This window comes from Lepidochelys kempii, chromosome 3, assembly GCF_965140285.1.
Source record: "Lepidochelys kempii isolate rLepKem1 chromosome 3, rLepKem1.hap1, whole genome shotgun sequence".
NCBI classification, from domain to species: domain Eukaryota; kingdom Metazoa; phylum Chordata; order Testudines; family Cheloniidae; genus Lepidochelys; species Lepidochelys kempii.
The window spans coordinates 122,440,605-122,456,248 of record NC_136382.1 but is presented as its reverse complement, the minus strand read 5'-3'; the positions used below and the strand labels follow the sequence as shown (position 1 = coordinate 122,456,248).

At 41.3% G+C, this 15,644-nt stretch overlaps 1 protein-coding gene across 1 annotated transcript in view; it reads left to right on the top strand.

Annotated features, from left to right (window-relative positions):
- The first annotated feature begins 3,092 nt into the window (after window positions 1-3,092).
- Window positions 3,093-15,644, top strand: part of LOC140908803 (plasminogen) — a 58,957-nt gene continuing 46,405 nt past the window's right edge. The window contains exons 1-5 of the mRNA XM_073336675.1: window positions 3,093-3,108; window positions 4,940-5,075; window positions 7,135-7,241; window positions 13,347-13,461; window positions 14,486-14,625. Coding sequence (XP_073192776.1) covers window positions 3,093-3,108; window positions 4,940-5,075; window positions 7,135-7,241; window positions 13,347-13,461; window positions 14,486-14,625 — 514 coding nt within the window. The remainder of the gene's footprint in view (window positions 3,109-4,939; window positions 5,076-7,134; window positions 7,242-13,346; window positions 13,462-14,485; window positions 14,626-15,644) is intronic.

The following is a 15,644-nucleotide window of genomic DNA, read 5'->3' as shown; positions in this document are numbered from 1 at the left end:
AACCTGTGAATAATAGCTCAGATATGTGGCTTAAGGGTGGGCACCCTTATGTCTGTTCCTTGGGCCATTTCCTATCCTGGTTTTGGTTCTTCCGTCAGTGTCACTGGTTTGTTTCTGGATTCCCTCTGGAGTGCTCTCTGATTGTGCTCCAGAGAGTCTTCCTCTATCACCTGTGACCTGTCATTCCTGACCTCTGTGGGGTGAAGACACTGTGGTTACTTGGCAGTGAAACCTGGCCTTGGTCATGTGGAGCCCTAGTAGCTTCTCTGCAGTAGCTTGCAGCACACAACTGCTTTGCTTTGTCCACCCAGCTTGAGGTGACCTTCTCCCTTTTGAGCCTAGCCTCCAATGTGAACATGCCATGCTGGCGTAGCTAGGTGGGGCTTTCTGGACCCAGAGCTGTTATTTAATCAGTAGTTCACCAGTGTGGGGCTTATGCAAGCCATCACAGCGTAACTTTGGTTATATCACGATTGATCTTAAGTTCCAGAGATAGCTTTTCCCCAGCTCTTTCAGTATTAGCCATAGTTGGACAGTAGTCTCTCTAAGTAAGACAATACAGCCATATATTCAAGATGCTCTAAAGATGAATCTTTAAATTTCACACCTCATACTTTGGCCTCAGTCAGCTAGATTTTTCCAAACATTAAATAATGTATGTGAGAGAACATATACCTGGCATAGTCCTGAGACCCAGTCTGTAATACAACCGGTGGCGTTCACATAGATAAATGCACTGAGATTCAGTTCCTCCACTTGGCACACTAAGTCTGCAAGCATTCCATATTGGCACCGCATTATCCACAGTGTCAATGCACAGAGGCAAAAGAAGCTACAAAGTCTATGAACATGATGTTGACTTCCTTTTGTCACTTGAGTCATTTTTCAATCACATTCCACAGAGCTTATATAACATGGGCGGTAGATCGACCTGTGCAGAAACCACACTGGTTGTCTCTCATTTTTGGATTGAAACAGTATTTCAGCTGGTGCAGTAGTCTGATCATCAACACCTTCCTTGGGACTGACAGCAGCATTATCCCTCTATAATTTGAGCAAGCTGATCGCTCTCCTTTTTTGAAAAAAGGGATGATGCAGTCCCTTTCCCAATCTTCTGGAATATGACCAGTTTCTCAAACTTTTAAGATGACTCTCTGAAGCCAATGAACTAAATCTGGGCCTCGTTTTCAGTTCTAATGAGATATTGTCAAAACCAGAAAGAACAGGAGTACTTGTGGCACCTTAGAGACTAACCAATTTATTTGAGCATAAGCTTAGCTTAGCTTATGCTCAAATAAATTGGTTAGTCTTTAAGGTGCCACAAGTACTCCTTTTCTTTTTGCGAATACAGACTACCATGGCTGTTACTCTGAAACCTGTCAAAACCAGGTGCTTTATCATTTCATGACCATTTGTCCACTAGCATCACTTCTTCTAATGTCACTGGCCTGTTGTCTGCCAGGTTCATTGCTGGAATAAGTTGTAGTTTACATCTTGGTGGTGATCTGTTCATCAATTCACAAAATTGCTTATGCCAACACTTAAGTAATACATCAATATCCTGGCAGCATTCTCCATTTTTGTCCTTAACTGGCAGAAGCCACGAGAATGGCCTGCCAATTAGATCTGAACAGCGAGTGACATCTGCTTACTGAGCAAATGCAAGAAACTAAATCTTGTCCCCAGAGGGCTCACCATCTATAACTCTCTGATTATCTACAATGCCACAGAAGTTGATCCAATAAAAGATATTACCTCACCCACCTTGTCTCTCTAAATCAGGGGTGGCCAACTTGAGCCTGAGAAGGAGCCAGAATTTACCAATGTACATTGCCAAAGAGCCACAGTAATGTCAGCAGCCCCTCATCAGCTCCCCACAGTCCCCACGCCCAGCGCCCCCCACCCACCAGCAGCCCTGCCAATCAGCACCTCCCACTCCCTCCCCGCACCTCCCAATCAGCTGTTTCGTGGCATGCAGGAGGCTTGGGGGAGGAGCGAGGGCACTGCAGGCTCTTGGGAGGAGGCAGGAAGAGGTGGAGTGGGGCCAGGGCCTGTGGCAGAGCCAGGGGTTGAGCAGCGAGCGCCCCCCCGGCACACTGGAAAGTTGGCACCTGTAGCTCCAGCCCCGGAATCGGTACCTATAAAAGGAGCCGCATATTCATTTCTGAAGAGCCTCATGTGGCTCCGGAGCCACAGATTGGCCACCCTGCTCTAAATGTTGTCATAACAGAAGTGTCATTAGCCCTTGTGAAGATTATCATTTTTTAAATCTTTAAAGAAAAAAGCCCCAAAAGACATTTGCTCAGTTTTACCAGCACAACCTCACATATCCCAAACAAGTGAGCCACACTGACCCCTCTCCGAACCTCAATGAAACAGTCAGTTATGTATTCTAGATCAGCCCTGCAACATTTATAAGTGACACATATATAACCAGAACAGATTAGTTTCCTTCCAGATATTTGACGGGCCTGTTAATTAATTTCTTTGTGCCATTTCTGCATTTATAACAAATTGGACTTTAGGTTAAAATAATGCACAGCCTGTTGTATTTTGAAATCAGTTATTTTGTTTGTATTTTGCTATCTTCATCAAGGAATTTGTCATATTCTCTTGTCTGTTACTAGTTACCAGTTCAGCCAAAATTATCTTATAAACACCTTCCAAATGTATTTGTGCACAATTTAAATCAGTTCAAAAAAAAAGAGAAGGAGCAGCAGCTCTGTAGGTGCAAAGATATTAGCAAATGTTGTTTTCTATTCATGACACTGATGAGTAAGAATGGAGCTGCTTCCTGTATGATCACAGAAAGCAATGAATATCTGAGGTGGGACTGTTTTGGAAAACAGATAGAACTTGAGATTAGAGATGAGCAAAACCATAGCTGGCCTGTAAACTGCCATTGCCCCATAATCATACAACAGGACACTAGGGATGTGAATCCCACAGCACGTTCTCCAGCTATCTATTCAAGGTATTTATATGGCGCCTGTCACCAGAGTGTCTGAGTACCTCACAATCTTTCAGTATTTACCCTCAAAACACCCCTATGGGGTAGGGCAGTGCTATTAGCCCCATTTTACAGATGGGGAATGGAAGCCCAGAAAGGTGAGTGATGTGCCGAAGGCTACACAGGAAGACTGTAATAGAGTAGGGACTTGAACCCAGGTCTCCCAAATGCTAGACTAGTACACTAACTACTAGACCCTAGCTACCTTGCTAGGGATTATGGGTGGTAGGGACAGTAGCTGGCAGTAGGACTAGGAGTATTTCCTCCCATATCTGATACTCTGGATCTGACTTTGTCTGCACTTACACTGGTGTAAATTGGAAGTAACTCGCTGAAGTCAATGGAATTAAACCAGTGTAAAACTTGTGTATGACAACAGTCAATGAGAGGGTTGGCCGAGGCAGGTGCTTTGTTCCCTGCATACCCAGATTGTGAGGATTGAGGAGAAGTGTCCGTTACCTGTGGCACGTCCGTGAAAACTCCAGGAGAAGGTACATTTGGCTCCAGAGAAAAGGGCAGGCCACTAGAGCTCCACAAAGACGTATCAGTAAGGTGGGGGTAGATATGGGATTCCGAAAGGTTGGGGATTTTCTTGGATGCTTGGATTCTTATACTACTTAGCCACCCCCTCTGGCACCTATAGAACAATACCCTTGATGTGTGACTTAACTACAACGGAGATAAATTTACTTTGATAGCTGCAACAAAAAAGCATTTGGTATAATATAACTATGAACAGTATGTATGTATGTAATGGTGTGAACTCTGAAAACCCCCTTAAATTCATTGGAGTTACACTGACATAAAAACTGGAGTAATGTAGCAGTGAATCAGGCCCAATATGTGTTGATTCAAATCAACTTCTATGAGAGTGAAGTACATCCCTGTGCAGAAGGTCAGCACAAGGTGTAAATGGATTTGAGTGATGTGTAGGCCTTGGGGTCACTCTCTGTTTAGGGGTGAGTTTCACACTTCAATAATTCTCAGTATCAAACATTTATCAAGAATATCCTCATTTGAAAAGGAAATGATAAAACCGCATGATTAGCGCTCTCTGTAATCCTGCTGCTAAAAACAGCAGAGAAACAATTGTCTAACTGATGAATAGTCATTTAGAATTTTTATAGATGTCAGAGGAAAGTTAATTAGGTAGCAAATTCCTTTACAAGGGTGAATGTAGTTGAACATCTCGGAATTAATTGGTTCACACAGATGTAAAACATATTAGCATATTCATCCAACACATTTAACATGTAGGTCTGGCTTTCAGAAATTGCCAAATTAATTTATTTACCAATTCACAATTTTGTGTTAATTCACTGCAATCAAAGACACAACCGGACAACTTGACTATTAAATCTGATCCGGTCTTGAGATATTATAACAACAATAAACATGGTCATTGTAAGTGACTGCAGTGATAGCCTGATGACTGATGTTCTCTTGTTTCCACTCAAAACATCTGGAGACTGACAACAAAGAAGACGTGACAGATAAAACTGAACTGACTACAAATTCAATGAGATTGTGTCACCAATGGAGAGTCATTTTTTCACATGACTCCCATCCTTCCAAGATCTTCAAAATACTGTTACCAAAATCATCTCCCTTGTTTCTGATTCACTCCGTGTCACTTCCTCACCCCTTTGGGTCTCTGTGTCTGCTTCCCATTCCCTAAGCATCAAATGACTTGTTCTCATCGTCAAAGCACTTTGTCTCTGTCCCTGTGTCCAGTAATGCCAACCTTTACCATACCAGGAGAATGGAGCTTATTCAGGGTGTGTTACCATTAACTCAAATGCACACAAAATTAAATGGCAGCGTCACTTGCCAATGTATGACAGGAAATGGGATTTAAAAGTACAAATTATATGAACTGCAGAATTCTCACCTTTTAATCCCTGCTCCTTTTTTTTGGTTTTCTTTTAGCACAAGGAGATATACTAGACAACTATGTAAAAACGGAGGGTGCTTGGATAGTTGCTCAAACAAAACAGATTTACAGAACAAACCGTAAAGAAGAATGTGCTGAGAAATGTGAAGCTGAAACAAAATTCACATGCAGGTAATTTCTGTTGTGTCCCACAGCTATATCCCATTGTGGCTGACTGAGTATTCTGCTTTATACGTTAAGGAAGCTTTCTAAAGGTGTTCCTCAGGAGTAAGTTTATTCCGAGGTTTGGAAGGAAAGAAAAAAATGCCCAGAAAGTCAATACATGGGGGATGTGGGTGAAAAGAGAAGATATGGAAGGAGACACCAAGAAGATGGTGTTTTTAATTTCAGCATACGTATTGGAAAAAAATTGTGACAAACAATCTAACACACCAATATCCAGGTACCTTCAGACCCTTTGCCATACATAGGCCTATAAGAAATGAGCTGCTCAGAAAACAGGACATCAGCAACAGCACTTGTTGGGTTTATCACATTCTTATTCTGCATCTTGAGCCAGAGGGTCCCCTGCACTAATGTGTGTGGACTAGATCTTCCCTTGCCTCCCTGGGAGGGAGGAAATGGCACCACCTCCACCCCTTGCTTCCCTGTAGAGGTCCTATGAATAAGGGTCTCTGTGGGATTTTGGGGCATTGGAGGTGATGGAGTAGGGAACAGGCCAACCTGCAGCACTGTCCCCTGCTCAGTCGCCATATATCTGACTGGATATTCTACTGACAGTTATCGTTCCTTGCAGCAACATTGACTGCGGAGCCAAGCATACTGCCTGAGGGATGGGGGCCAGTGGAGCAGTGCAAAGGGAGAAGCCTGCACTGTAAAGGGAGGGTCCCTTCACACCAGGTCCTGTCCATCCATGGGGTTGGGAGGCCTTCCTCGCTAAACTCCAGGGGTCCCCAACCCTTTCTCTTCCAAATGATGCTTCTTTGAAAACTACAGAGGTGAATCTTATGGAATTTTCTGACCTTCTGATTCCCCTCCCTCCATTCGAGCCACAGGTGATCTGGTGCTGAGTTTTTAAAGTGGTGTATAACTTGGCAATCAATTTAAAATCTGCTGTAAGTTTTAAAAATGGCAAAGATCCACCGAGAAACAACTTTCATTTTAAAGGGGCTACCAAACAGGATCACAGAAGTCACTGCCAGCTACTATTTTCATGCAAATGAATCATCACCCATCCTCTGTGAACCACCCCTCTTTTCCTCCCTTCAGCTTAAGCTACGCAGAGGATGCAGAACTTCAGCAACACTCCTGGAGTTCTCACCCAGGAAAGGCAAGATTGGACCAAGTTCCTTAAAGAAATGTTAAAAACACACATGTATCTTTTGTAGAGGGGTAACTGTTCCCTGCTGGGACCTCTGCATATACAATATCATCCCTCAGCCTCCTGATTGCTAGTGTGGAAGTCAGGGCTGCAGCCATGAGCCCTGCCCGTGGGACCTGATCCTGCATCACTGAAGTTTATGGGGATTTTGCTGCTGAAGCAGGATTGAGCCCCTGTGCCTTTGAGCCCTTGCTCAAGCCTGGTTTTTAGACCAATGGGACTTCTTTGTATAAGTACTTTTAAATCAACAATGTATGCTGATTAGCATGGGGGCCGGGGGAGACCAGGAGAAGAAGGTTGCATGAGAGGGAGCATGTGATACCTTTATATAAATACTACAGGAATGGATTCAACATTGCAGCTTAATGTAATGTTTCTGCCATGTTTTGGCCCATAATTGTTGAACACTGTTTTGTTTGTGGTGTTGTTTTAGTAAAGGCAGTCTGTCATGGTGTATCAGGCTTTGCTAGACCAGGGAAAAGCTGAGTGTAGGTCAGACTTCGTTAACATGAGCTAGCTAGGACTCCTTTAACGTAACCACTTTTCCTAGTGTGAAAGCAGGCTGACACCTGTCATTCAGTTTGTGCAGGTTGAGTTGTAGCCTAAGCAGTTATAACCTACTCCAGACAAAGGGTAACATTTTCAAAATGTGCTGGAGAGACTTAGGAGCCTAAGTCCGATTTAGGCATTTCAGGTGCTTTTGAAAATTTTACCAAAAGCCTAAAATGTCTCTAAACTGCCGTGACTGATAAAATCTAAAATGGATAATGAAAAATTTTCACTAAGACAATAATTTAAACAACATTAATGACCGTTTCTTACACTGCTTTCCCCTCTCAATTTCAACAGGGCCTTTCTATTCACCAGTAAAGATCAACAGTGTACTACATTGCCTGAGAACACCAAAACATCAGAGTTGGTTAGAAGAACAGATGTAGTGCTCTTTGAGAAGAGAAGTATGTATATATTTTGATATTACTTCTTTAATATATGCTCACCTGACAGAAATATATCCTTGACCACTTTTCTGAGGTTGCTAGTTTACTGTCATTTATGGTGGTGATGATTTCTGTGAGATGGGTGCAGGGAAATGGACTGAAAACACTAAAGTAATTCCATATAGGCCATTGAACAGTCCTCAAATGGTAATACACCCAGCTTGGGCTGGATTCAAACCATCCTCCTTGAAGGGAAAGGATGTAGATGCATTTCTAACCCTCCATCTAGTCCCAAGCATTTTATGTTTTTGGGATCACACACATTGAACATGTTTCAACCAAAAAAATAAAAAAAAAGGGATACATTTCTCCACCCATAAGTGTTTGCAGCACTCTGCTTAATGGGTCTGGTGGAACCTATTATCATGTGAGTTTTCAACCCTACTTGGTTTCCTATTTCTACGCTTTATTTTCAGTTCCTTAATTTTCTGTTTATGTGGTTTAAATATGTCCCAGAAAACCAGGGAGGAGTCAACGGAAGAAGCATTTGATCTCATATTCTATCCAGTGGCGAATTAACCATTGGACCAGTGGGGCCTGTGCCCAGGGGCCCTGGCCAGTTGGGGCCCCCCAGAAAAATGGGCACCACAACTCACTCTGCCTGTCCAGCACTCATGCTGGGGAGGGGGTTGGGGCGTAGGGGCTTGCCCCACTCTACCTGCCGGCCCGGGGCTCTGCCAGGGAGTGGGGTTGGGGAACGGGGGCTTGCCCTACTCTGCCCGCCTGCCTGGCGTGCCTGCCGGGGAGCGAGGCAAACTGCTGCACCCCGACTCTGCTCCCAGCAGGAGTGCTGGGCGGGCAGGATGCGCCACAACCCTGCTCCTTAGCAGGAGCGTGGGGAGGAGTGGGCGACTGCAGGTGGAAGGGAAGGGAGGGTCCCCCACTTGCTCTGGCTCAGGGCCCTACAAAACAGTAATCTGCCTCTGATTCTGTCTGTCTATAAACAATGAATCTCTCAATAAGAAAATATCGAATATCCATGTTTTTTATAAGCTCCCTTTTAAAATCTCTGTTCAAGGCTTATAGTATGCTCAGATGAGTGGTTGGGTTTAAGACTGTTTTTGGATTCCTTAATTCTCCCCTTGAAGTAAAATTATAGTCAAGCCTTGAAAAGACCATAGGCAGTGAGAAAAATAAATTTCCATTTTTAAATGAGACCACTTCTACCAGTTCCAAGGGAAGAAAAATTACATAGTAACATCAACTGACTGAAATGAGAGTTCTTGGAGAAAAGAAAGGTCTCATTTGCTAATCATTCAAACACCTAGGGTAACTGGCTAGCATACCTTGTAGTGTTTATAGTGACCTGTGTTAAATGATGCTGTAATCACCAGTAATACTTTTTCACATTTTTTGATGAGTTTGAAAAATATGCCGAAATACTAAGCTTCAGACAGCCTTGAAGCAGGTCTCATTTACTGCATAATGGTTCTATAAGAAAAACACAATGGACCACATTCTAAACTGGTATAAATTAGCATATTTCCACTGATTTCATTGACTTCAGCTCTGAAGCTGGCCCAGAACCCCCAAAACTGGAATTTAAACATCAATGAGCTTCATCAAACTTCATCCTAGCTCTCACATTCACATCCTGGAACACCTACAGGATAACATAGTGTAATGTGTCGGACACCAAGAAAGAGGCTAATTTGTAGAAGCCAGTAGCTTCAATAGTTGCTAGATAAAAGTCGTATCTCTAGTTTATGATCAACCAAGGAGATTTTGTTTTGATGATGTAATACCTGTAACTTGATATCTTCCTTCAGAGTTGAGGCAATTAAAATTTCTCTGGCTTTGGAATTAGCTGTCCTGCTTTTGCAGTTGAACTCAGTTGAATTACTATAATCTCTTAAAAAATTAGAAAAATAACAAGCTTTATTAACTCATCATCTGTCTCTTAAATGTTACCGGTTAAAATTCTTAGTTGGTGTGAATGGCCCAAATGCCACCAGAGTTATTTGCACTAACAGAACATTGGCCCTATGACTCCAACCCAAACCCAGTAGCTAGAGCTTCCAGCTGTATAGTGTATATACAGCTCTCTGCCACTTTCTTTTTTCACATATTCCTCATAGAAAATTGACTTAATAAGTCATTGGTATTAAAAGCCATACTCAAAAGTTTGAAGCCACATCACTTCCATTAAAATAGGCTTAAGAATAGTGGACTTTGTAAATGTCTTTACTTAACATTTCAATAGTGGGAGTTTCCTTTGAGTAAGGATTGAATAAAAACTGAACAAGGCCTTAAAAGTTGGCCCTGTATAGTTTTTGTTATAAATCTGAAAAATCAATGGACACATTAGCAAGTGATGAAGTAAGATGAAATTAACTCTTCACTTATAAGTAATTAAATATTCCCATTGACACAATATAAATACTCCAATGAGAGGGCCAGATTCTTATTTTGGTGTACATGGCTGTAAATTCAGAGAAAGGCCAATGAATCACTGAGAGCAGAATCTGTCCCATAACACCACAACATTGTAACTCTTGTGTCATTAACACATGATGCATTGATGACAACACAATGACATGTCAACCCTGAAAATGTGTTTGGGACACTGTCAAAATCAGAACTATCCAGCAAATATAAGGATGGGTGATGATCCTACCATATGCAGACTGAGATTTTCAAAGAATTCTAAAGGAGTTTGGTGCCCAAATCCCATTTAAACTCAATGGGATTTGGACATCCAACTCCCTTAGGATCCTTTGAAAATCTCAGCCGTGGATCTTGGGGGTTTCCTGTTAAACAAGCTGACTATATAAGCCAATCAATAAATATGGTAGAATTGCGAACCCCAAGCATTCGAAAACCATGAGTCAAGCTAGAAAAATCACAAGATTGGCTTAAAAACCATGAGATATTTAAAAAAGAAAACGTGGGGGGCTTTTTATTTTCCTTCTGTCTTTTAAGCCATTGGAGTACACTCAGGTCACATTTTCAAGCGCCTATCTGCAGCCATGAAGGCTACAAATTTGCTATTTTTTTTCTATTTGAAAGCTGAAATTCTCATCTAATCACTTCCAGAAGCTGGGGCTTTCAATAAAATCCTAATATAATAAGATTAGTGCTAAAATCAAGGGAGTTGTCAACTCTTGATTTAGTCATTCCTTTATTTTAATTTGTACTAACTACACAAAAAGATCCAGTCTAGTTTCCAATAAGCTTCTTTCTGTACAGTGGCCTCCGACATAAGGCACAAAGGAACTCTGACTGTTATGCATGAAGCTGCGAAACTCCCTGTGAAAAGTTTAGGACAGTGCAATACATCTGGTTCAGTGAGATTAGAGGTTTTACTGGAGCCTACTGAATATTTAGCTGTGTTCCTCTGTAATTCACCTTATTATTGTCAGAGTTTTAAAGCATCTTGTATCAATCCTAAAGATAAAACCATGTTATCTGAATATGTTGTTACAGAACAGGAAATAGGAATGAAGGATTTGCCTCATTGGCTCAGATCAATGATTTGTGCAGTCTATTGTGCTGCCTCTGGCAGTCACTAATAGCCTAATGTGTCAAAGGAAAGTGAACGCTTCCCATTAGGCATCTAAATGATTATGCAGTGCTGTAGATGGAACCCAAATGAACAGCTCTTCCCTTTTGTCCACAAGAGGTCATCTTACACTCTCAAAAATGAGACTTGATTACCCTTCTCTATCTTATCTTTCACAGCCACAGATGCTGTTTGATAGGGAAAAATGTGCAGATTTTTTCCCAGAACTTCCCCATTAAACATGTTATTAAACACAGAAGCCAATTTAGTTTGTGCTATGGAAAGAGGGATGGAAATTAAAGGCCGTATTTGGACGTACCAATTTGTAAATTGTTAACCCAAATGAACATGGGCTTGAGTTTAGGGTTCAAAGTTGGTTATTTGTTAGCAGATGGGAAAAAAACCTAAAGGTTATATAAACTGTCAGAAGTTTATTCAAACAAAAAGAATTTGTGTCAGCACTTGACTGCTTCAGTGTTCATTACTTCAGATTTTTGAACGTGAACACATTGCAAAACGACTTAGGGTATACAAAATTCTGTGGTAGACTAGCTATTTATCCATAAGTATAGTCTGGCCAGATTAGAAATAGGCCTGAATCAGAAACCCAGATCCAAATACCTCTCAATTTTAGGAAAATCTGGACTCCCATCCATAAACAAGCAGTAAACCTAATTCTCCTCTTACTGTACCTAGGTAAATCAATTTTATGTCAATTGAGTTACTCCAGATTTACACTGATGTATATAAAAGGATAATTATGCTCCTACGGTAGTTGTGGTGCAGGTTATGTTAAGAAATTTTGAAGCAAAACTGAGAAACAACAAAAATTCTCCATAGCCAGTGTTCAAAAACACTGAAACCAACCTGATGAAACCCAGCCCTTCTCAGCTAGAGAAAAGGGAGACACTGAGCACTGACACTTTATTACCAGGAGCAGGGGAGACACTGAGCATTGGCATGGGGAATGGGGGAATGGGGAGGAAAAATAAAGGATGCCAGAAGTCCCCTGAAAAAAAAATCACCACCTAGGCCTATTCCAGATCCTCTAAAAACAAATACCAAGTAAAACCTGTCCGAAATGACCAAACAAGGGACTGTCGAAAATTGGTTGCTTAATGGAGATCACGTAATAAAAGTGGAGCAGGATTGTATTAGAATGCTTGGTGACACTTGTGGTAAGTCGGTTTAAACAAGTGCGTGCCAGTAATGATTATCTCCTGTACAGATTTCATTGTGGTAAACTGTGCGAGAATGGTTCATACAGGAACCAAGACGACACTCACCATTATTAGCTCATAAAATGAAGAATTTGAAAGCCTCAAGGTTGCACTAATTTGCAGCTCGGGACCAACCTGGCACCAGGAAATAAAGACTGCAGCATGACAAATGTTGTTTTTTACTGGTGACCACCGGATAGGGATGGAGTTTAAGTGCATGCTGTATGTCACTGCAAATGGGCACGGTTGGGAAGAGTCAATCAGAGATGCTGCTGCTCAACCTCTGCAATTTCAGATGTCCAACCCATAGGCAGCCCTAGTTCCATCAGCAGTAGCCTGGTCAGCACTGAGCCCTACAGCTGTCAACTGCTCTGTAGTCTTAGTCATAGGTTCCTTGATTTGGGCACGGTTTTTCCAGACCTCAAAGGCCAGTCTTGGATGGCTGCGAGGGGACTGGACAAATCACTGACAACTGAGGCTTTCAGTGCTACTGGTCATTTTACATCTTCAAGACTATCTTCATAAGGAAATGATATAGCTAGGGTGACATCCTGGCCCCACTGAAGTCACTGTCAAAACTCCCAGTTACTTCAATAAAGCCAAGCCTTCACACAATTAGGCCAGTCCCACAAAGGCCAGCACTGCCCAAAATTCAAAGTTTAGCTCTATCAGACTCATCCAGCTTCATCTTGTGCAGTGGTGACTCATGGTTTCAGCATAATTCCATAAATGAGTCAAGTTTCATTCATGAGCAGGGGGATCTCAGTGAAATACGTGGTCTATGTTTACTGTTTGTAACAAAACCCAAACTTGAGTAGGTCTGAGTTACAAAATTCTACCTTTTGAATCTCCAAAGTTCAGGCATGTTTAGATCTGTGATTCTTTCTGGGGCCCACTCTGCCTGAAATCAGGTGAGTTTCATCTGCTTTTAGGTTTTGTTGAAAATATTTTGCCCAGCTTTACTTGTAATAGAGCAACACAAACACAGAGGCAATAAAAAAAACTATGTTTTATTCCACTCCCAAGAAGGGAGCATTATAGCTGTTGTAATCTGAACTCACCCTTCAGAAACAACCATAATTTGTTATATCTGTTTCCCTAAACATTTTTGGTCTTTACGTAAACATTCAAGTGATCTTCCTTATGTATGTCATTAAAATTTGCAAACTAACCTATTTTTACTATAGCACAACTCTGGGGTTTTGGAGGGTGGGGGCAAGAGAAGATTTGGAATGTGGGTATTTAGGCTGATTAGCATGTGTGTAGAATCTGTATATAGTTATTTAATTCAAACAGATGTGACATTATGATACTGATAGATAAAAATGTATTTCGTGTCAGTGTATCTTTTAGAATGCAGGACTGGTAAGGGGAAGAACTATAGAGGAACAATATCTAAAACTCAGAATGGTGTGCCCTGCCAGAAGTGGAGAGACAGTAAACCTCATATACCTAAGTATGTCCTTTTCATATTTGTGTATATGTTATTCTGAACCTATTCCAAGCCATCCATATTAAATGTGTACTAAAGAATTTTGTAGAGTATATCATTAAAGCAAGTTGTTCAGCATTCAAACTCATTGGTAAGAAATCATTTCCTCCTTGTCTCAATCACTGTGATCTCTACCTGTTCTCAGAAAGACCTGCAAGGCTGACATATTTCTAAGCATCTATGAAATTTATCCTTCAGTGATTCAAGGGGATGTACTAGATGACCAAAAGGATGATTTCAAAGATAGCATTTCTGGCCAAATTTGGTGGTCCTTAAGCAAGCAAAACATTCATTGGATGAAATCCTGGCTCCGTTGAAGTCAATGGCAAAACTTCCACTGACTTCAATGGGGCTAGGATTTCACCCGTTCATTTCAATGAGTGCTAAAAGTGGCAAAGGAGATAGAAGTTACATCATCTTATTGGAGACCCCCTTGCATGTTTCCATGACAGTATTTTATGGCATTAAATGAGAAGCCGTCAACAAGATTGAACTGTTAACCTCCCATTCACACAGGATGTGTTAGTATCACATGCAAGTTGTTGACAACTCTCGTATTTAGTTAATGCCCTTTTTTGCGTTCCCCGGGAAAGTGTTCTGTATGAAATATTGCTCTTTTTAACTATGTGTGTTAGAAAAACACAGCAGGCAGTTATTGATGGAGCTCAGACCCTGGCAGTCCAACAGCAACAATCCGTTGCAAGTGTAAAAGAGCATTCTAGGTCTATGAGGCTGTCATATTTCCTACAAACTGTAGATATGAAGCTGTTGGCTTTTCTCCAGAGTCATCAAAGAACTGACATCCAGTAGCTATGAAGAGGCTACTAATGACAGCGACAGAATACTCTTCAGATAAGGATTTCAACTCTGGGCAACCAAAGGGAGCATCTATTTCCTTGGCCTTTCATGTGTATGACTAGAGTCCAAAATCACCTGAGAAATTAGGACATTTCACTTTCGCTGTAATGGCATTTTTATTTTATTTCAGTTATACACCTGACAACAGTCCCCTTGCAGGATTAGAGGCAAACTACTGCAGAAATCCTGATGAGGATGAAAAAGGACCCTGGTGTTACACAACAGATCCTGATACCAGATTTGATTACTGTAACATCCAAGAATGTGAAGGTCAGGATACACACACCAAAGATCTTTTTACATCACCATATCTCTAAGTATGTTAAATTGTGCAAGTGCTTTTTTTTCAAAGTATGGAAAATATTAGCTCCCTGACCCCATTATCTCTTCATTTGAGACCATGCCAGCAAACTTGAATCCAGAAGCTGCAAAAAACTTCCTCAGGTGAGTAGTCTTTATTCAAGTGACTTGCAGGATCAAGCCCCTTGTTGTTCTTTTGGGTAGCCTCAGTGGTATTAGAACAGTTCCCTAAGGTCAACATACAAGTACATGTGTTCCAGAGGACATATCCTTTTGACAATGACAGAGGAGGACATCTTTTCTTGGTTAATATTATTGTACTGCATTAGTATCACATCCTATTTTTAATCATCAGACCGATCCCACCATAATATATCTAAGGACATCAAAATCTGAGGACCTGGCCCATTTTTGTGGTAGTTAATATGGCTATTACCATTGGCCTTAATTCAGCAAGGCACTTAAGCACAAACCTAACTTTAAGCATGTTAATAGTCCCATTGATATTAATAGGTCCCCTCATTTACTTAAGTTTGGGCATGCGCTTAAGTACCTTACTGACTCAGGGCCTTGTTTGTGTATGACCTTGTTCTTGGATGTTATCGTTTGCCATAATTCTGTCTGGAAACTTTCAAAACTAAAAAATAGGGTTTTGCCACTTCCCAATGGTTTTGTTTCAGCATCCCACTTCAGAGTCACTTAACATTTCCATTATAACAGCTCCTTGCCAGATCATTGTATGGTACGAAAGGACTCATAATTAGAGACGAGCCTGATCCAAAAATCTGGATCTGAAGAAACTCCTATTTGAGGGAGTTAAAAAAACAGACACAGATCTCAGTTTTGTGCTTCAGGTCCATTTGTGCTTTGAATTCAGATCCAGCTGGGACTTAGCACGAAAGTTCTCAACAAAAAGGATGTCTCCCTGAATGGCTTAAATTGTATAAATATTTAATAGATATCATGGAATCACAATTTTCGGTTGGTTT